The sequence below is a fragment of the Maniola jurtina genome, chromosome 11 (assembly GCF_905333055.1).
Source record: "Maniola jurtina chromosome 11, ilManJurt1.1, whole genome shotgun sequence".
In the NCBI taxonomy this organism is placed as follows: Eukaryota; Metazoa; Arthropoda; class Insecta; order Lepidoptera; family Nymphalidae; genus Maniola; species Maniola jurtina.
In genome coordinates, this window is record NC_060039.1 from 3,958,280 (window position 1) to 3,981,514 (window position 23,235).

Here is a 23,235-nt window from a genome sequence, read left to right on the forward strand (position 1 = left end):
ATGTGATCTTTTAGTGTTCAAGTGCAATTTGCGGAAGACTTTTTTTACGGGCGTGTCTTAAAAGTGAAGCAATAGACCGTATTAAAAGATTACATGTGTTCCGAAAATCCCCAAGCATGGAGTACATTAAACAACATTATGTATTGACGAATGCTTTTATTAATGAAAAGATGGACCTATTTCGACAAGAGCTGACGTTTGTACAAAATGATTATAATAATATGATCATTTTAATAAAAGGGCGACTGGAGCAATTTGAACGAGAACTTCATAACGCTAACTTTATGAATATCCAGTCTAATTACACTAGTGCAGACCCTGCGGTAAGGACATAAGTAAAAAGTAGAAGTTATGGAATTCAATTTTTAACGCATTTCTGTTGGGTGTTTCGGTCTAGAGAATTCGTTATATGGTGGGTAGTTTTGCACATAAATGATTTTATTTGGATCCCATACGAAAAGAATTTTTATACTTGTTATATCGTAGCCCCGCATAACCCAAATCTTAGTGAAAATGACAACTATGTGGGTTGGCTCCATAACGTCGCATAATCTAAATATAATTGAATTGTTTTTAGGCCAATTATGAGCACCACTCACAATAGTTTAAATAGTTGTGCTTAAACGGTGAAGGAAAACATCGTGAGGAAACCTGCGCACCTGAGAGTTTTCCATAAATGTTCTCATAGGTGTGTAAAGTCTGCCAATCCGCACTTGGCCAGTGTGGTAGAGTATGGCATAACCCCATTTCATTCTGAGAGAAGACCCATGCTCCTTAATGACCTGGCGATGGGTTAATCATGAACGAATGAATGAATGTTTTTGTTTTTAGGAATTGGAAGACGAGCCGCCACGAAAGAAAATACGTAGACTGAGGAATAAGCTGATAATCGACAAGTCTATCAAACTGGACAAAAGCTACATGCGCGAGCGATTCGCTGATAACGAAGTGGAGTTGCGTTGCAAGGTGAGACAGTTTTCAGCCATCTTTTCATAAGCCGACATACGTCCGCTGCCTTCTCAAGAGCTATCCTCACCCAGCTTATTAGGTCCTAGCGTCGGTCCAGCGGGCTAGATATCGACCTATATTACGCTTACCGATATGCCTAACCTTTTAAGTGCGGCTGAAGTAAAACTTAAACGTAATTTAAAAAAAAACACAATTGTCCTGCTAAAAACAAACTAAAAATCAAATTTTTCACATTCGATAATGGCGCCGCCATATTGATTTTTTTTTCCAAAAAATTATAAGTAGCCAGTCACTCAGGATGATGTAAGGATTCTAACGATACCCCATATACCCAAAACTGTTCAGGCATTTGGAAGTTACGGTGGAATAAAGAAACACATACATACATGTACATGAACCCTGAAACATAACACTCCTTTCTTGGGTAATCGTGGAAAAATGAACGTTGTCCACAGAGTGCGCGCGAAGACGTAGTAGACACTAAACCCCGGGTACACGTAGACATGTTGCTGAGCCGGCCTGCGTCCAAGTTTGGGAACAAGTTGGGCTCAATGTTTGGCAGGGGTTTGGCTGGGCGCCTTGGCAGACCACTGCAAGCTGACAGACACGTCGAGGTGACTTTATTTTGACATATTAGTCGATACTAGATCTAATTTCTTAACCTGGACCCTTTCAAGTAAAGATTTTCATATAAACATGTGAGGATGATACTGCCATTGTCGCAATTGAAATGTCATAAGCCCTACGTTGTCGTATTAGTTTAAAAAATGCTAAAAACCAAATAAAATTTGAGTTTCGCGGGCAGGCCCGTCGCTTCCACCTTAATATAATATTTAATTAATTTATTTGCTCTGGTCGCGGTCAGCTTGATAATAATTACGTTTTTATTTTGACTTGGTTAATAATATGATAATGTAGTGTACCTCATTTATAATGAAAATAAATGCTGTTATCATTTTATTACTCTTGTTTTTCCTTTTCATTACTTATATTAAGTCTTGGATGAATAACAATAAATAATTTATTTATCTTTCATTTATATTTTATTTCTTTGTCATTACAGTAAATAAATTAATACTCACATTTTTGCTGTAACCAGTTCCGTTATGGCCCCTTAATAAATCAAATCAAATATATTTTGCTAAATTGTGGCTAAATAACAGTCTGCTATAAGGTCAGACCCGTTCACAATGGTCAGATCCGTTCACAATATATTCGTAGTTTTTTAATGGTATTTTATCAGTAATCATCACTATTATCACCTGTCTTCGTTTTTGCTAGCGTCTGGTTACACCCTGTATAAACAAACTGTTCCTATATTCCAGGAAGTATTGTCACGAAGATCTGTCTACCAAGAACCAATCAATGAAATGATCATCGAGCCAGTTGCTGACAAAGCGATTCAAGAGTTAACTGCGCCAGTAATGCAAGACATATCAAACGTGGACAGAAGCGCGCGCAACGTGCAGGAAGAAGTCGACATATCTGACTTGCCAACACAAAAACTGTCGACTGTCTCGCAAGAAGAACGGGCCACTCAACTTGGAGAAACGGTAATTTTTTTTAGGGCTCCGTACCTACCTCAAAAGGAAAAACGGAATCTTCACCGACAGTGTCTGTTTGTCCGTCTGTGCATCTGTCGTGTTTGTCAAGAAAACCTATAGGGTACTTCCCGTTGATCTACAAACATGTTTGGCACAACAGGTAGGTAGGTCTTATAGCACAAGTAAAGGAAAAAATACCGAAAACCATGAATTTGTGGTTACATCATTAAAAAAAATTAAAATGTGTTCACTTTTTTAAAGTAAGGTAACTATACCAAGTGGGGTAACATATGAAAGGGTTTACCTGCACATTCTAAAACAGATTTATATTTTATGCATAATAATTTTTGATTTATCTTGCAAAATGTAGGAAAAAATACCCGAGCACGGAACCCTCGGTGCGCGAGTCTGACTCGCACTTGGCCGGTTAAAAAATAGTGAGCAAACGAGCAGGCAGGAATTTAAATATTTTTAAAGGAGCTGTGATAGCCTAGTGGTTAGGACGGCCCGCCTGGATAGGAGTGGTTAGGATTCGGGAGGTCGAAGTTCGAGTCCGGTCCTCACCTCTAACTTTTCGAAGCTATGTGCGTTTTAAGAAATTGAATATTAATTCAACCTTTAACGGTGAAGGAAAACATCGTCAGAGAATGAATCAAAGTCTCAAGCCTGTTTTACTGTCATATTTTTTTAATGTAATTTTTTTTCCACAGCAAAAGAGGAGGCGCTCTCAGCGAATGCCCTCTTTGCACATTTCCACAGCAGGTTTGTGGGCATTTTTATTACTATGTATCATATAAATATTTCGACCAAGCTATACTATTTGTAACTTCTAGTTTTTACATGGTTTATTTACGTATGAACTTGCCTTATTTGGCCTAAAAGTCGAATGTTTCGAGATTCAAACCTTATCAATAAATATATTATTTAAATATTATTATATTTTATTTAAATATTATGTTTTTTGTTTTTAAATACTGTGGAGAAATCGTTTGGAGCTAAAAACAACCATTACAACTTATTATACCCTTGTTTAGTTTTTTTTTTAATTTCACAGTAGCTGACAAGGAAAATATTCCCGGCGCTGCGAATATTCAAGAAACGATACCTGGTATGAAAATAAAATTGTCATATCCAAATTTCATTCAAATAAAGCATACAAAATATCACATTTACAGGCCGAGTATGAAAAAGAAACGTTTCAGCGAAGTATTATCAAATCCTACGTTGTTTTAAGGCTCCCGTTGGCATCCTTCAGCTACGGAACCCTAAAAACAACACACAACACTGTTCCGTACCTAAGACTGTCCGTCCTTCCGTCCGTCCGTCTGTCTTTCAGCGGGGTGTATCTCGTGAACCGTAATAATAGATAGTTGAAATTTTCACAGAATGTGTATTTCTATTGCCGCTACTCGTATAACAACAAAATAATAAAAATTTCGAAATGACCATTCAAATAAAAAAAAGAAATATTTCTTGTACGATGCTGGAGTTGGGCTCGCACATGACCGATTTTTTTTAATTGTCAGTCATAGGTTTTCTTTTGAATCTGGTCTTCAAATGACCGTCAACATCTTTGCCTGAACTAAGGCGGATAAACAAACAAGTTGGCAGAACAATCAACAAATTAATTAAAAATAATTAATTATTTTTTCTTCGCATTTGAGTAATTCGACCGCCTTTTTGTACCTACAATTTAAGTTTTCTTTTTTTTGTAACCTGTCATTTGTGTTTTGTCGTGCAATATACACACACACATTCATACAAGTGACTTGCTAGAGCTAATATTGCTAGTGGACACTTATGTTTAGCTCTACCCCTTTCAGGAACCCCAACAATAATTCAAACAGAAGAAGAAGCCCACCTGGAATATATAACTAGCATGCTACAAGAAGCCGGCCTGGCCGAGCAGCCGCCGAAGCCGCCAAGCATCGCGCCCACGCCCACGCAGAGAGATTCCCGAACGATTAGACACAGCGAGAGCTCGGAGACTCCCTTGGGCAGTCTCGATAGAACTAAAGTGTCTTTGGGCGACTCTGAGAGGACAACCGACTCGAAGAGATTCCTTGAGTTAGTTTTACTTGATTTTTCAGTTAAACGTCTTTAGACAAGAGTACGACCAGTAGTAGATGCTCTAGACGATTCAAAAGTAATTGTAAAAGTCTAATTGAATAAAAATATTTTGAATTTGATTTTTGAACTTTTTAGGATGGGAGTAACACTCAACCGTCACTCCTGTCTGAAATGGCCGCAAAACAGGGCGGCTGTTTTGGTATCGTTGTGGTGCCAATATTATAGTAAACTAGTTTGTGATATCTGCCACGTCAAAGAAGTTTTACCGCCTAAAAATTACTCAATTTTTTAAGTAAAGTAAGTTAGTTTTAGGTGCAATTTGAGAGTAACTCGGATAGCTACCGAGTAGATTTCATAGAGTTTTTGCTCTTCCTGTAAATTTTATTTTGTGCAATTAAGAACATCATTTTCAATTACTTCTTACATTAATTTTTAGACATCCTTTAATTAAATTTTTCAAATTATGCAATAATACCTACAAATGTCTGTTGCAGTGAACACTGGGGAGTTTTAGGGACGATGATCAAAATATTCAAGTATACCGTTAGGCGCATTAGCCCCATCACAGTGGAGACAATGGTTAGCAAGGGGCCAGTGATGGAGTCGCGAGAACGTATCACTGCGGCGCGATGTTTCACCTCCATATTGAGTAAGTTGTACGTTTATTCAAGGGAAACTTGGTTAACTAGGGGAACAATGGTCAAAACTACACTGTCGTGAAGCTGTACGCAGAATAAAATAAATAGTAAATAAATTACATCTCCCACTAGAGACGTTGACAGCGCTTCATCAACGCGATTTTTAGGGTTCCGTACCACAAAAAGAAAAACGGAATCTTCACCGACTTGTCTGTCTGTCCGTCTGTCGTGTCTGTCAAGAAAACCTATAGGGTTTTTCCCGTTGACCTAGAATCATGAAATTTGGCAGGTAGTCAGGTCTTATAGCACAAATAAAGGAATAAATCCGAAAACCGTGAATTTGTGGTTAGGTACGATAATGCGCAACCTTTGAAAGAAAGAAAATGCATTTATTTGTTGTTGGTGTCACAGTTAACCGTTTGCGGAACCCTTCGTCGGTTTTTTTCAGAGTTGCGAACCCATGGCTTTATAAAAGACACTAAGGGTGATGAATACTAAACCTTTGTTTTAATTTTTGCAGACCTCCAAAAGCAGGAGTTTATAAAAGTGACCAAGGATGAAGAAACATACGCAATTATAAACATACAACTCGGACCAAGGATTACTAACCATCCAAGACTGAAATTATATCTAAGTAAAAATGGAGTATAATTATTATTATTAAGTACTAACACTTTTTTTCTATTTATAGTTACCTACACTGTAGTGAAATTTTTATTTAAGCATTGAATACTAGACTATGATGCCCGTGACTTCGTCCGCAGGGATTTAGGGTTTTTAACATCCCGTGGGAGTTCTTAGATTTTCCGGGATAGAAAGTGGTTTATGTCTATCCCTGGGATATAACTCTATACTTACCAAACATCAAAATCGGTTGAACAGATGGCTGTGAAAAGCTAGCAGACGGACAGAAACACTTTCGTGTTTATAATATTAAGAGTATGGAGTTCGCGAAAGGTTGAAATGGCAAGCGGGGTGGGGACGTCCCCACCCCGCTTGCCATGTTGACCTGTCGCAAAAAATATATCTTTGTACAAAAACAGATGTCAGCCGGGCTTGTGTATTTCATTCTTAGTCTATGACCTGCGCAAACCTTGCAAATGTTGCAATTTCAAAATAGCCAATTTTGATCTCTTGATTTTGAATTTTGTTTGTATGTTTAGAATTTTATTTTTGTGTTTTTAATTTTGTTTTTATGTTTTTGAATTTTGTTTTTATGTTTTGAATTTTGTCCTTAATATGGTTCTTGAACTTTAATTTTATGATTAGAAGCGTTTAGAAGGGATAAAAGATTTGATTGTTTATCCCACTATTTTGTTTGTGATTACTGATTACCAATGGTGTTTTATAATTATATTATTATTTCTGACTTAGTAAGATTTGTTTTATTTTTCATAAATGCCTTTAGTCCGCGACTGGTTCAGATGGCAATCGGAGTATGCGGCAGGGGCACACCCGCGCTTGCCCGCATCGGATTAGCGCGGGGGCTGTGTGGGTGTGCAGGGCGTTCCCTCCCCATTGTCTTTTCAACCTGTCGCATACTATACCTATAAACCTGGTTTTTCATATGACTTCTAGTGTGCCGTAATTAAGTAGGTATATTTATTTAAAAAAATTGTGCGGAATGAATAGGTAGGATATAGTTAAGTACTTTCAAACCGGCATAAAAAGTTGTTTCCGACCCGTATAATTTTGTTGGTTATCTACTGCAAATAACAATGAAGTTTCTAGAATATGTCTGCAAAATTTCATGGACTTTGGTTGCTTAATATTCAAATGAAATTGGAACTACGTTTGTATGAAGCGAGTGACGGAGAGAGCCCTCTTAAGGTGCATGCAAGACGGGTCTGCCCGCGAAATTCAAAGTTAATTTGGTTTTTCGCTATTTGTTAACTAATACGAGAAAGTAGGCTTTGGCACTTTATTGCACCAATGGCAGTATCATCCACACAGGTTTATATAAAAATCTTTATAGTTGTAATATCGACTAATTTGTGAATAACTTACTATTATTTTGACTAATTTCATAAACTTGTAAAATGAACAACTTTTAAGAAAACATTTTTTGTAATCCTGTGAAGCTAATACTGCCATTGTCAGAATTAGAATGCCATAAGCCTACTTTGTAGTATTAATTTACAAATTGCGAAAAACCAAATTGAATTTGAATTTCGCGGGCAGACCCTTAATTCTTTCTGTGGATAGAGTATAAACTCTCCGATCATCGGCGTTTCGACTGCATTCGGTGCGCCTCGGATTGACTCTAGGCTTTATGTTATAGGAGTTCAAAATGTAAAACAAAACTAAAAATTAGATATGAACAATTTATTTGAGTAATTTGTATAATATATAATAATGATATGATTTCTGTACATCTTTACACAAGTCATCAACTAGACAATTTCATGAGTATCTAATAGCAATTAGGTAGTGGCTTAATAATTTACATTAACAAATTCTATAGCGACGTGAAAGAAGCTGTACAATAAACAGTTGGCTTACCCTTTACATTTCTATAGTACTTAATTTACAATTAAATACAGTAATAGTCATACATAATAGAATTGGAATATTGCTAAATATTAAGTTCCGTTTCAATAGAAATAAACGGAAAAACCCCTTGAAACTATTCCACCGCAGCTGAATAACGATAACTTACATAAGATTTTCAAAACTTTTAGACTTTTAAGTTACCTATTTCTATAACGGTTGTGGAGTTTCCATTGAAACAGACTTTGCGCTCAAGAATCCTCAGTCCGCAATAACATTTTCATAGCGTTTTTTTTTAAAATACCTTCATCCTGTGAAATCGCTTGCCCAACCACTTAATTCATTATTTCATAATTCTTCACACATGAAGAACACATAATCTAACGTTAATTCAAAAAAAAAATAGTTAAAACAAATTTACAAATATAAAAAATTGTTTGGAGCATGATGGTATTTTAAAAATCCTAACCCTGTAAAATAATAGGAAGAAACATTAGGCTATAAAGAAAAACCCTACCGGTAAACATACACTATGTCTTTATACAAAATCAGTCTCCAACTATATTTGTAATTATTCGCCGGTAACAACTTAAAAAGCTGATCGCCTTTTACGAAAGCAATCGCAAATACTGTATGTATCTGTCTCTACTGGTAATTGAATGCTAATGACGTTATTCGTAACTCATTGGCGAAAACGAATTCAGAGTGAAAAAATTGGACTAGGATATAATTAAGATGTGGTCAGCATAAACCAAATTGCATTAAGAGTGCGTGCCCACTGAAGTCGAACGGAGATGATCAATCAAACAACAGTTTTGATTGATAACCGGATCATCACGTGTGTCCATATCAATATTCTGATTGGTCTGCTCAACACATCGCCGCACCGCTCTGATTTAGTGGACATGCACCCTTAAGTTTGGATTGCACATGTTCGGTCAACTTCGATTTCGGTTCCGTCGTTAATAAAAATATATTAAGACGCGTGTTTTATGTAACAGGTATGACATGCACTTGAATACTTGAACTCAGCTTTAGGTCATTTTGGACAGGTACTACACTATATATAATACTAGAGGATGCCCGCGACTTCGTCCGCGTGGTATTAGGTTTTTAAGATCCCGTGGGAACTGTTTGATTTACCGGGATAAAAAGTAGCCTATGTCCATCGCCGGGATATAAGCTAACCCTGTACCAAATTTCATCAGAATCGGTTAAACCGTTGGGCCATGAAAAGGTAGCAGACAGACAGACAGACAGACACACTTTCGCATTTATATTATTAGTATGGAAGTATGGATTATACGGGATGTAACCAGAACGCTAGCGAAAACTTAGCATTAGTTTACTACCGTAACGCAATCCAATACCAGTAACCATTTGCCTTATCTTGTAGTTTAGGTGCTTTAGTATTTTTCAAACCCGTATTGTATAGCGTGCAAAACTCGGGTCAATGTCCCACCTACGACGCGGCATTGACTTCGAGTGACCTATTTACGGAACGTTCGTTGAACTCTAGCGTAAGTCAGATGTTTTATGAACTTTAAAAAAAATTAAATTTTTTAAAAGGATTTTAGGATGTTTTAGTTCAGGATTTTTTTTAAATATTTTTAGTAGTTTTTTTCTATGGTATCTTATCAGTCATCATCAGTACTATCATGTCTTCGTTTTTGCTAGCATTCTGGTTACGCCCTGTATACAACTATAAATGTATAGTATAAACTGGAGTATAACACTATACAACATACTAAATATTTATAGTGAATATATCGCACAATAGGTTAAGCCAGTTTGTCAATAGATTCATGTCGGAAGGGTCGCGCGTCACAGCCTTGCTACAGTCGTTCACGCTCTCACCCAATTTATTACAGTCTAGCCATCGGCTTAGGAATGACGTGAGTGCCTAATTCTATTACACAAAATCTCTTAACTAAATGCCGATTTTGACGATGGAATTAAAATATCGATCAATACTAATAGATAAGTGGAAAATATCGAAATCTTTTAGTAAATGTCTGAAAATGAATGATTTAACAGGGCTCTCTCCGTCACTCGTTTCCACTCGTTTCATACAATCGTAGTTCCAATTTCATTTGAATATTAAGCAACCAAAGTCCATGAAATTTTGCAGACATATTCTAGAAACTAATATCTGTGTCTGTGGTGTTTTAGATTTTTCTAAAAATATGTAGTTTTAAAATTACAGGGGCTCCAAGATTTGTATGAAAATTGTTAGTCCGCGTACCTAACTTTGAAACCGAATATTTTAACAGAAATCTGGAAAACCACAGACATAGATATTAGTTTCTAGAATATGTCTGCAAAATTTCATGGACTTAGGTTGCTTAATATTCAAATGAAATTGGAACTACGATTGTATGAAACGAGTGGAAACGAGTGACGGAGAGAGCCCTCTTAAGTTTTGACGCACGATTTTGGGAGTGTGACGTCATTTTGCCAAGCTGAGATCGTCACACTACAGATCACTAAATCGCTCAAGACGCACGTGAGCTCTGTTCTTAGTTATTTTACGTACAACTGCTTATTTTTATTAATTGGTGTTATTTATTTTTAATTTCACCATAACAGAGCTGTGTCAATCGTGACGTCACACGCTAAAGCGCCGTGTGGTACGACATTATTCTTGCAAGCGTAACTTTAAAGTTCCATTCCATAAAATTTACTATTATTATTTGTTGAGAAACTTTATTGATATCATATTTTGTTATATTTTAAGTATTTTACTTATTAATTATTTAAAAAACGAAAAGTTTCCATTGACATAAAACTAGTGCCATCCTTTTCACAGTATTCTATGATGAAAAAGTTCACACTACTTGACTAAAAGTCCATTAACTTAGTTAAGAGATTTGGGTACAACAGAATAAACATCAATTATAAAGTAAATATCTACCAATGATACACAACTCATTCAACGGCGCATCATTAACTACACTCTCTTCAATACATCTATAGACATTTAGCAGTAAGTTTTAGCTATACAATATAATATTTTTATAGGTACTAATAGAAAGTAATATTGAATACTTATATAGTTGATTTTTGTTAAAAATTTAAATAAAACCGACAGCCATCTTCACTATCTGTGGAGGATAAATTTTATTTAGAGATTATTTTTAATAATTCGTATTTTTCATTCTTAAAATGTAAATAGTAACTAAATAGTATAACTAATTAGTAGACTGTACAATAGGAATTGTTTCACTAAACTTAACTAGTGGATGAGGACATTTTTGGAACATGTAAAGTCAAGCGACAAACGAATGCGATATAAAGAAAACGTGAAATTATCACAGTTGCTCTAGAAACAAGTTTTTACAAAAGGTTTTTTTTTGGTAAAAAATTGCGGAAGTAATTTTCCACTTTCGTTAACAAATAATTTACTTAATATCAGTATTTTTTTCGCAATCGAATCGAAATCAGAGCTACGCGAACTTCAAATCCTCTACTTCATAACATTTTGCTCGAAATTAAGCTCACAATAAAAATGTATAGTAAAGTTGCAAGCATACTTGAGCTACAGTAACGTGTGTAATCATCTTAATACTAAATTGAGATAACTTCACTTTTCTATTGTAGCTCCACAAAAAATAGGATATATTTTACTAATAGTGAATTTTAACATGTTAAGTCCAAATGAACATGTAAGTATCAAAACTAAGATACAAGTAATAATTATTATGAACCAACATTCTGAAATAAGATAAAATTCTACCATGACTTTTATGAACTTTCAAACATTTAGTAATTTTTATAAACTTTTGATTTTCCAAAAAGCATAATTTATCTCGCTATTTTATAATTTCTTTCAACTGGAGTTACATTGAAAGATAAAGTTACCTCAATTCACAGTACAAAAACATTTTGAATGTAACCTTTTGAATGTTTAACCAATAGGAAAAATCTACGTTAACGAGTCATCTTCGAAATCCTTGGCGTTGATGCAATCGCCATCACGAGCGTTCAGACTCTCGAAGTATTGCTGAGGTTTTCCGTTCCAAAGCGAGTCTTCGTGGGAATTCAGGGATTTGAGCGTTTCTATGTCTATGGAGTCGGCGTTTTCGTAGAGGATCGACTTGGACAGTTCTAGAGCGAGGTTTCCCGGAGTCTCGTACGCGAGGCGGCACTCGTTGAGCAGTTCCTGTGGCAACGGCCGCGCGCGCACCGCGTGGAGCTTGGGGAAGAGCGGCGCGAGTCGCTCGGCGCGCGCAACGTACTCAGCTACCAAAGACGCGCAACGGGCTATGTCCGCGTCCGTTCGCTCGTCCGCATTCGTTTGAGGTTTCTACAATAATAAAAATAAATTATTTACATTAATTAATCCTACTAATTATGGTTCTATGAATGTAAGGTTGGTTTTATTTTCACGCTGAAAGTCTCGTACGACCGAGCACATCCCAGCGCTGACCGGTCAGCGTTACAGTGCGACAAAGATCTATTGGCGCGTGACCAAAATCGGAACTAGCGCCGCCATCTTGTGAAGTGTCACGCTGCCCCTTTGTATGTGCTAAGTAAAAAAACTGAAATTCACTTTTTTTTCCAATATTAGAGCTATTCCATATACATTAACATCACGATATACTGTTAATAGATACAGCACAAATGTGTCTGCATCTTATAACTAGCACTACATAAATATAGTATTTGAACAGGTAAACTGATAGGTCGCAAGTCCATGGCCTGGCAATGGTTTTTATTATTCTTTCTCGCTGTGGAAAAAAAGGCTTTCCCAATTTCTCATTCAGTTAGATAAAACTTATTCGGTTTTCTCTAAAATTGAGGAGGCTTTATTTGCTGGCAGCCTTCATTCTACAACTACGCCCCTGTCAATGTCATTCAAGTGCCAAAAGATCCTTGTCGTACTGTATTCAGGAACACATCATAGCGCATGAGGTAATGTTAGGAATACCTTCAGTGCCCTACTGGATGTAATTAGAACGCTAGTAATAATTTAGCACTATTATTATAGTACCTAAATACCAATAACTATATGCCTCATACTTGTTTTAGTGATTTAATATTTTTTAAACCCGCAATGCATAGCGTGTAAAACTAGGGTTTAATGCCCCGCCTACGACGCGGCATTGATCTCACTTATCTACGCAAACTCTAGTGTCAGTCAGATGTTTTATCTGCAATGCATTGCGAACTTTTAGACAATACAGGATTTTTTATTTTTTTTCCGCGTTTTTTTGAGGTGTCTTATCAGTAATCATCAGTACTATCACCTGTTTTCGTTTTTGCTAGCGTTTTACATGCTGTATATTCAGCGCAGTCGAAAAATAACCAGCCTTAACTAGTCCCAAACAATGTGAGTATAGCAAATAGCAATAGAACCACAAAAACTCGCATAATATTACACAAACACACAAAATGGTTCTACAGATAATGTTAAGTATATAAAATTAATTAGCAATTTAATATTAGCATAATATATTACATATCATAAGTAAAACTATTTATATTATTTATGCATAGACTAGACAAAAATGTATAGAATAAGAAATATAATATAATATCATCATCCAATGTTTACATGTCTATGATATTTAGTCAGTCTTTAATTTGCGCTACAGGTATAATATTGGTTTGAGCGAGTATCACTCACGCGATGTTAAAGCGACCAACCGCTTGATATTTAGTAGCATAGGCGACCGATGAACTTTCTTAAATTCAATGCTGCGATCTCACCTGGTGGTAAGTGATGGTGCAGTCTAAGGCTGAAATCTACAGAGCGTAACTTTGAGGCTTTGCTCAGACTTTAGGTTCAGTTAAAACGAGACAGATTTATGTCCACGATATAACGTCACGTTTTAACATCGCCATAAGTTTGACTCTATAGATCTCAACCTAAGGTTAACTTGGAAGGTATATGGCAGTTTTACTAAACCTATACCCTTTATCAGTTTTTACGCGGCATCACAATGGAACACTAATGCACTTGATTGCACGGATTCGTGGGTAGGGTGGTAACTAGCAACGACCAAAACCTCCCACCAGACTAGACCTGAGTAAAGTTAGAAATTACAAATTTTTACTTGCGCCAGCCGAGATTTTCACCGTTAAAACGCCATCATGCTTCATGACAAGCAATGAGTTCTAGATGGGAGTGCTATGGCCTAGAAGATGCCTATCCACTCTTGCCTTGAAGATATTCAGGTTATACTAGACACGAAACACAGACGTTCTTCAGAAACTTATAAGTGACTGGGAATCGAACCCGGTCCTATTCGCCTCGTAATATGCGGTCAACTAAGTGCTTTTTAAAAGCCTTAAAACAAAGTCTGTGTCATAGTGCTATGTGATAGGGATGATGACTACTAGTCAAATCAGTGACTTTTTATCAAACGTCAAAACGCTCACTTAGTAAGGGAGCTTGTATGAAATTCACAGATGTGACGTCATAGACATTTGACGTACTTTTTTAGTTAAGTCGGTAATTTAAAGTGGTTAGCAAACTTAAAACTAACAGCGGACGTGGATCTTACGAATTTTGGAAGCCTCTCTACTTAATAATTCCTAAGAAATAATTTATTTTTGACATAGGCATCATCCCAATTAGGTATAGTCTACTTGTGTGTCGTAACTTTAACAGTGCATTTCATTCAGTGGAGTCTTGCTTAACGACGGGCCGACCGGCCGCCTGTATGCCACTATGTCAACTGCTCAAAATAATTAAGAAATTAAGAAACAAATCAAAAATAACCAAATAAAAAGTACAAAATACTATTTAACTACAGTGTTAAATATACTACTGTGTAAAGTGGCAAAGTTTCAAAGTGACTTTTCTGTGTTCAGTGACTATTTTATGTCGTGAAAGTGATGTGTCTGTGGTAAAAAACGTTGTGGAGATTTTTCTATAACGTACATACAGTCCGACAAGGCTCTTTTGGCGCGTGGCCAAAATCCGAACTAATTGCCATCTTGAGAAGTGCACTTGTTGTTAGTTCACTGTGTCGGCATAAAGCTACAACAGCGCCGTCACTCAAGAGCCAAAAGAGCCTTGTCGGACTGCACTCACTAAGTTACAAAGTTAATATTTATGACTTATCTTGGTTTAATCTGTATAGTAAATTATTTTAAGTCAATGTATATAAATCAAATAAAATTACCTTATACCTTATATAGTCTGGACTACATATTAAATTACATTGACCAGTCTATCCATCTGTTTATTACAGGCATTCTAGATTTTTTCGAAAAGTTTTGAACCAATTCCCCAAAATATTTGTCATGCAGAAATCAAGTCAAAATGTGTATAAAATTGTATGTAAAATGCATTATGTGTACATAATATAAAATGACTCGTGTTAAAACGCAAATGACCAAACAAAACTAAATACAATGCATAACACTTGTCAAACACTCCAAACTAATGAGCCCCATACACTGTACGATCTGTCTGAAATGATGGATTATGATGACAATCGTGCCGTGTAAAGGGCCTCTAATTGTCATCACAATCTTGAGGAAAACTGCTCAAGTATTTATCCAATGGATAGGTAAATATTGTAATGTAATTCAAATAAGTAAGTAATGATTTATAAAATAAATGGATAGTTTAGAATCAAATAACAACCGGAAAAAACAACATTCTATCTGTAATCTGTCGATATGTTACTTAGCAATGTCGTTAATTATCAAGAAACAATAAAATTCTTTACAAATAACAACGTAAATAATAATTAATAACCTACCAACGGATTACAGATAAGATTGATTAATTCCGGCCATAAGTATCTACTCAGTTGTTCACAAATAATATCTAAAATAATTGACAGGTCAGGTTATCTTTTTCGCAAGATATATTATGAAAAGGATAACACTAATGTTAGACCTCAATTTAGATCATTGATTAAGCACCTGGAGGCATAAATAATTTAAGGAAAAATTGATGATAATTATAAAGTCTATGCCGAACATTAATTGTTATGTACAAAATAATAAGTTATGTATTTATCTTGTTATATATAAAATAATAAGTTAAATATTTATCTGTGGGAGAAATACTTGTGCATTTAGCCTAATTTGCGCTGACTCAAACGCGACATCTATAGAGCGCACTTTGAATTTTCTCAGACTTAGTTTTAGTAAAACGAGACAGATTTATGCCAGGGATATAACTTTGTCTCGTTTTAACAATATCTTAAGTCTGAGTAAAGTCAAAGTGCGCTCTATATATCTCAACCTTAAACTACAAGGGTTAAATAAAAAAGAATAAGAACCCATACCACGTAAAGTTGTTGCACGGGGGTCGGAGCTGAAAACAAAAGTTATATAATGATGTTAGTACGACTGCCCCCAAACATCAACTTTTACAATGAGATTATAATTTATCGTGATACTAGAAGAATCACTAGTTTCTGGACCAGGAGACAAACCAAATGAAATTCCAATGATAATAGTATATTAACCATATTTTCATAATAACAATATGTCACCAGCAATGTGTATAGTAAAATTAATATTATAATAATATAATGACTTCTCATGAACATCCCCTACATTACTTGAACTAATTGAAACTTCAATATTTTACCAAAATGTAAGCAATTTTATAAAAAAATGTTGTTTATTTTAAAATCCTCTTCAATTTTATTATAATCAAATAAATAATCAATACCTACTCATTCTTCCTGCATAACTACACATTTTTTTTTAAAGTTAACTTTTGGCATTTGAAATACACATTACAAGTAGTAAGATGATGAAATTTTCATATCAATATAATTTAAAAAGGAACTTAAGTTTGTTATTAATTTAAAAAAAAAATAAGTTCAATAACAGGACATGATGTTTTAAAGGTACAAAATTAGAATATTTGAATCAAACAACAAGAACCAGTTAATAAAGTTATGATTTAATGATCCGTTTATAGTTAAATAAATATGTAATAATGAACCGAGCATACTAGTAACACGGTACGCCACGCTACCCGTGTTGATTTAAAACAAATCGTGAGAAACACTGCATACTTCGAATATTGTTGAAGTCTTATCATCACATCAAAAGTGTTAAAGAGCATGGGATTGTAGCCGTGACTAAATCATCAGTCGCCGCTATTGCAAATAGAGATGTATTTCTAAAGCGTTACAGTTTAATTTACGATATTTTGGATGTTACAGAGCCATAATCATTTATGTGTGTGCCGCTTAACATCAGATATCTCTTTTCGATTCGTTTCTTTATTGGTGTACCTACCGTAGTAAGAATTATGTAACTATCACAGGAAATAATACAAATTGATTCGACTCAACACGTGTGGCGTAGAAGTGGCGTGTTGCAAGTGTGGTCTTGGCTTAAAGACCGCCGCAGTGATGTTAGTGGGATAGTTTAGTGACATGCCGTCTACACTACCATTCTGTCCGTCACAATATAAATAGGTACTACACGAGACTAAAAGTACTAATTCAATAATAATAACTAAATAATTAATAAATAAAGAAAAAGAAGAAAACTTCAGCTGATCACACATTACCGCACATGTCGCACGGAACGCAATTTTCAGTACTGATAATTCGAATGACTTCATCAAAACGCGTCAACGGCTTGAACCCACTGAAAAATGCGGAGAACCGGTGGAGAACACTCAGTTTCGCCGTGACGCGGTACCTACGTACTGATAACGTCAAATGTATTTTCAGCACTGAGGCCCTAGTGTTAGGTAATACTCTAGGGCCCTTGTAGCTTTGCGTTGTATGCGGCGCACGCTATAATGCGCGATCAGCTTCAACGGAATGAAATAAAAGAGAATGGAACGCAAAGAACTTACGATCGACATAATGGCATGTATAGCGCCGCTCCTCGCGACCCGCGCCCGGCCAGGCGGGGAACAGTTAACGGGAAAGAGTGAGTCACTGAGGTGCACTGTCACACGGTGGGGTTTGTATTAGCACTAGACGTGAACACGGTTAGTCGGCACTACGAGTCTTTATTAAACGTGGTGAACCAGTTGTTCCAGAAGGAGCGGGGGCGCACCTTGTCTGCGGACGGGGAGCGGCGGACGGGCACCGCGGACTTGTCCTTGCGCGAGGCGCCGGTCGAGGCCCCCGTGGAGGCGGGTGCGCCCGAGGCTTCCCGCGACGCGCGGCTGCGGCCCGAGGCCACGGAGCGCGTGGACCGCACAGAGTGGGCGGAGGGAGGCCTGGGCGGCGCGCCCGGCGCCGGGGAGCGCGCGGGGGGCCTCGGCGCGGCGCCTTTGTGCGCCGTGTGCCTCGGGATGCGGCTGGGCTTGGAGCGAGGCGTCTCGGAAATGCGCGGCTCGTCGTCCGCCTCGTCGGGAATGTGTAGATGCTCCATGTCGCGCATGCTGCTGTGGTCGCGACTGCGCTCGATACTATCGCTTGGTTTTTGGTTACTTTTTTCGATCTGTCGCAGCCGAGCTTTGGCGCCTTCCACCTCTATGCTCTTCTCTTCTAGCTGTAATTCGACAAATACTATTGGTTAAAAATCTGTAACTTGTAATCACTATTGATTTTTAAGGTTGAAGATTTAGGTAATTTGGATAAACTATCCCACAGCAAAATATGGCAAAAATAAATGGATTTCAGGGTGCTGATTATGAAAATAACGTCCATTTTCAAATTTGGGATGGCGGACGCGTTTAAAGATGACCTTAAGAAACTATTAACAAACGTTCGTCCGTCTATTATGAGTTAAAGGTGTAAATACCCTGAACTTGAGGTCCTCGTTGAGGTCGCGCGCGCGCTCCAGCTTCTCCAGCAGCGCCGTCCGCTGCGCCGCCGCGCGCCGCAGCTGCGAGCTCAGCACCTGCAATACCACCACACATGACGTTAGGTATAGTTATTAATAAGAAAGCTCGAGTCACTTAGCGCGCGATGGAGAGAGCTATAATTGGAGTTTCTCTACGTGATCAAAGCAGAAATGAGGAGATCCGTATAGGAGTACTGAGTAACCGACACAGCTCAAATGGGTTGCGAAGCTGAAGTAGCAATAGGCAGGGCACATAGATTGAAAAACCGATAGACGTTGGGGTCCCAAGGTGCTAGAATGGCCACCTCGCATCGGAAAGCCCAGCTTTGGCAGACCCGCCCCTCAAAAGAGTCGCAGGGAGGTAGGCGACGCAAGACCGTGGGGGATGGAAGTCCCTACAAGAGACCTATGTCGATCTCCCGAATAGAAGGTCACACCTCTTAACCAGTAGGCGGCATTCTACCAGCTATCACCGCTTCAATTTTATTTTTATTATAGTTAAATAACGTTATTGATATTTATTTGCTACACTATTGACGATATTTTAATCTATCCACGCAAAGGTTAAAGATCACACATATTAATTTTAATATTGATCCAAGTGACCTCTCGATCGATGAAGATACCTACATTATAATATTATGTGCCCGGTATTATGCAAAACGCGCATCCATTGAAAGGGCAACGACAGGAAGCCTTGAGTTTCAATGGATTTCAAAACACGTATCGTTAAATAATAAATACTAAACTGGCGATCGTTCTGGCACAACATGAGCACAGCAGTTTGACCCCGTAACCAAGAGTTCTCCCAGGTTCGACTCAGTTGAAGCAATTTTTGTTCTACCTAATTCTACACACATACATATTATTATCTATATGAAACGAAAAGCTGACTGCCTGATCTATCAACGAACAGCTCAAACTACTGGATATATCGAGCTGATATTTGGTATGCATAGCTATTGTAACGTAGATATCTAAGAAGCTAAGAAAGGATTTATGAAAATTCTAAAAGGTTAAAATAGGGTTTTGAAATTTATGCAGTCAACGCGAACGAAGTCGCGGGCATTAAGCTAGTCATACATATAAAAGAAAAAGTCCTGACTCGCCGAAGCCTCGAAGCACAGAGTAAGTTCGTTATACCCGTGGGAGATATACTTATAGACTTAAAGAATTTGTTAAAAACTCCAAAGTGATCACCCTGGAAACAGCTGATCGCGGAAATGAACTCGTACAAAATTTCTGTGAACTCGAAGGACCGTTTGAACGTTTTTCAAGTAGCAGAGACAACGAACTATGGCACTAACCATCTAGTACTACTAACTGATGTAGTACTTGCTATTTACTAGGATTGCATTTGCAATGTTATATGATTTATCAAACACGCTGTATAATATGTACAAAATCACATGCAGAGGCGCTAAGTACGTGTTTAATGTTGTTCCGGTTACTCTCCATTAGTTTTATCGTCCGAAAATTTCGCCGAAATCAGCGTTACGTAGCAGGCCTCGTTAGTGGGACATTACAGCTTAGTCGGTGACAGAGTGTTGTTACTGCATTTGTTCCGCAATTACACTAAGTTATATTTAGGCAGTTAGTAGTTAGTGTAAATCCGTCAGTAAATTATTAAGGCCATGGACGCACTTACTTGGCTGACAGTTTATTATTGCCAAACTTGTTAGGCGACTTTGTCTCATCCGTTTGTCTGTTTGTGATTCTATTTGTTACCACAACAACAAAAGTATAAAGAAAAACAATAGGTAATATATTACTCATGTAAAATTGGCTATCTTGTCGTTAATTAGCGCTTTCTTTCAGAAAACTTAGAATCGTGGTTATAGTTAGGGCAGTAAACAGGTATATGGACATTTCTTCCACACTAATTTCTCAAGAAATTAAGCACTAACCTAAGATACAGGCGTACCCTGTAAATCTAGTATGACCATTTTTATCAAAACGATGCGATGCGACGTTAATATGCCTAACCTTATATTGATTGAACAAATATCAACTCAATATGAAAAGCCAAACAAACAAAACTTGATTATGAGTAGTCTTCAAATAAATGTTGTCATGTTAAGCATGATTTAGTAGTTTTGGATTTTTAGCTGACTAGATATGGAATTAATAGTTTGCGGATCCACCGCAGGCGAACGCAGAGAAAGTCTATAAACGATCAAATTGTGCAACTCCTTTTCACCTATCGTCGATGACTAATCTAGTAATCATTACCATATACAGACAGCTCTTGAGGTTTAGACTCACATTCCGTGCGACGGCAGAGACATACAACGGTAGGACGTTGCACTGAACGCGCGCGTACATGTGTTCGATTTGTAATAATCCATACTTCCATACTTAATATAATAATATATGCGAAACTGTGTCTGTCTGTCTGTCTGTCTGCTACGTTTTCACGGTCCTCCCGCTGAACCGATTTTAATGAAATTTGGTACAGACTTGGTGTACATCCCGGGGAACGACATAGGCTACTTTTTATCCCGGAAAATCGAAGAGTTCCTACAGGATTAAAAAAACCGAAATCCACGCGGGCGAAGCCATGGGCATCCTCTAGTAATTAATAAAGTACAACATTAAGACGGCATTTTGCCCGCTATTCGAGCGTGTACTCTGCGCGATAAATATATCGCTCCACATTCACAACTTTTCGCAGTCTAGTCAGTCAATAATAATAAAAAACAGACAGCGGGCAGATCAAAATATGCGAATCCATATAAACTAGAGTGATAAGGCTAGCTGCATATTAGCCGCTGTCAACATTCGGACTGGGGAAGACACTGCTCATACATTTTGTATTGGTCCCCGTATACTGTCAGATTGTTGCTGGATGACAACGTTTCTAATGTTCGCAGATAAAGCACTGCATGGCACGATGGAGTGATTGCTGTTACGCGGGTTCTAATCGCGCTCCGCAGTGTGAACGCCTTCATACCTTGTAGCCGCGTTGAACGCGTCACCGACGCGTGTTTTGTGTGTCGAAATCTTTAAGTTTCAAATAAATTTTTATTATAGTAATAAACGGTGACTTGCGAAACAACGAAAATTACTGTATATTGCATAATGGTAACTCGTAACTAGTCAACCAAATAATAGGTGTATTTATAAATATTAGTGACAAATAATCGATTTTCTAATCTTTTGTTGGAAATGACAATCAACTAATCGTTATTCTATTAGTAGACTAAAGAGCTAAAGAGATTATTGGTCCGATATGATAAGTTAATGGTTGATATAATTATTTAGTTTTCACTGTGCTCCTCAAGTATGTACCTACTTTTTCGCCCGGACAGCATGGGTGCAGTTTTTCTTTAACTTAACCAGCGGTTAAGACGTCAGCGCCCTATATGAGGGGTCTTTTTGTTCATTTTTCGACTATGTAGAGGGAAGTCATTGACATCCATCAGGGATCTTTGCTTACAAGTCGTAAGTCAGATAACTAGAAACGGCAATGTGGCCCAGTGACATTGTGGTAAGCTTATGCCTTGTGACTGTAAGACATGACTACAAAAAATTACACCAACCTGATTTTGAACGGTGGAAATAAGTAGTTGTCGTTGAAGCTCGACGGGATTGCTCTCGAGGAGAATCGCAGCGAACTTCTTGGAGTCGGGACTAGCGACGCGCGGCGGCCGCGTCGGCGTGTCCAACACGGAGTCCAGCCTTCCCAGCGGGGTAGAGGGCGGAGGAGGAGGGGTGGCCGCCGCCGCAGCTTCCAGTTGAGCCGCGCGGGCGAGCAAAGCGTCCCGCTCGCTTCGTAACCGCACGAGATCCGTACAGTCCCCGCACCCAGCGGACAAAGCTCTCGCGAAAGACTCCTCTGCAGTTTCCGACGGCCTTTCGTCGAGTTCTCCCCGCAATAGTTCCGCTTCGTCTCGTAAACGTACGCCTTTTCGTTGAATGACGTCGAGTAGCGCCCACAGCTCGTCCTCCAACGGTCGAGATCGGGTGGCGGAGGTGGACGCAGAGGCGGACGAATGGGCATCTTTCCCGCAAGACGTTTCCGTGCTAAAGCCCGAGTCCTGCACGGAAGGTTGCGGTTTCGTTCTGGCGGCGTCTCCACTCCCTCCTGCGAGCTTGCGGCGCACGCGCACGCCGGGCTCCCAGTCGCGGCGTGTCTCGCTGGCCGGAGTGGACGGTGCCATCTTGGATCGAAGATTCGGAAATGTCTCGATGACGAGGTCACGGAATTCAAGTAATGCCCCGACTTCATTCTGGAGTTCCTGAAGATTGAATATTACAAATTATACTTAATATTTTTTTCATAAAACAATAGGTAATTAACAGAGCCCAGAATTAGCAAGAATCAAGCCTAATGATCAACAATCAAGCCTAATGATCAACAATTTAAAACATTTATATGTGCTAAACTATGTTCAACAACCCGGAGTGGAATCTTCGGGATTCAAAGGTTCCTTTCAGTTCTCAACGACCGCTCTTGCCAATTTTTGACTTCGAGTTAGTATTCTTCTATAAATAAAATTTGGTAGGTAGGTTTTTAAGAAAATAAATACCTATGCACAAAATTTTTTGTCTACCTGTTTCCCAAGTCAGTTTCTTGACCTAAAACAACTCTTAAGCATACAGGCTCCTCTAAAAAACCTACTAGAACGGTTCGCCATTATTCAGTACGAGCTTATTGACCCCAATCGCATTCATGCCATGTTTGAATGCGGGCCGGTGACGAAACATCAATAGAATTCTCGCATAAATACACAAAGTATTTTTTGCCCAGTATCGTATTGTTACAGCATGACCTTACAAAGTGGGTG

General features: G+C 38.0%; 2 protein-coding genes across 7 annotated transcripts in view; one reads left to right on the forward strand and one right to left on the reverse strand.

Annotated features, from left to right (window-relative positions):
* LOC123869687 overlaps positions 1–5,921 on the forward strand; it is a 13,073-nt gene extending 7,152 nt beyond the window's left edge. The window contains exons 10-17 of the mRNA XM_045912677.1: positions 832–966; positions 1,425–1,583; positions 2,295–2,522; positions 3,224–3,275; positions 3,568–3,621; positions 4,337–4,580; positions 5,078–5,232; positions 5,742–5,921. Coding sequence (XP_045768633.1) covers positions 832–966; positions 1,425–1,583; positions 2,295–2,522; positions 3,224–3,275; positions 3,568–3,621; positions 4,337–4,580; positions 5,078–5,232; positions 5,742–5,872 — 1,158 coding nt within the window. The 3' untranslated portion in view covers positions 5,873–5,921. The remainder of the gene's footprint in view (positions 1–831; positions 967–1,424; positions 1,584–2,294; positions 2,523–3,223; positions 3,276–3,567; positions 3,622–4,336; positions 4,581–5,077; positions 5,233–5,741) is intronic.
* Positions 5,922–11,531: 5,610 nt separating this feature from the next.
* The window catches only part of LOC123869690 (shootin-1), a 113,930-nt gene continuing 102,226 nt past the window's right edge, over positions 11,532–23,235 (reverse strand). For 3 of the 6 annotated variants that reach the window (XM_045912679.1, XM_045912680.1, XM_045912681.1), the window contains exons 3-6: positions 21,988–22,686; positions 18,404–18,502; positions 17,711–18,151; positions 11,532–12,017 (exon numbers count right to left, since the gene is read on the reverse strand). In XM_045912679.1, coding sequence (XP_045768635.1) covers positions 11,637–12,017; positions 17,711–18,151; positions 18,404–18,502; positions 21,988–22,686 — 1,620 coding nt within the window. In that variant the 3' untranslated portion in view covers positions 11,532–11,636. Of the gene's footprint in view, positions 12,018–15,963; positions 15,993–17,504; positions 18,152–18,403; positions 18,503–21,987; positions 22,687–23,235 lie in introns of all 6 variants that reach the window. The other 3 variants (XM_045912682.1, XR_006796948.1, XR_006796949.1) reach the window with 3 other exon arrangements.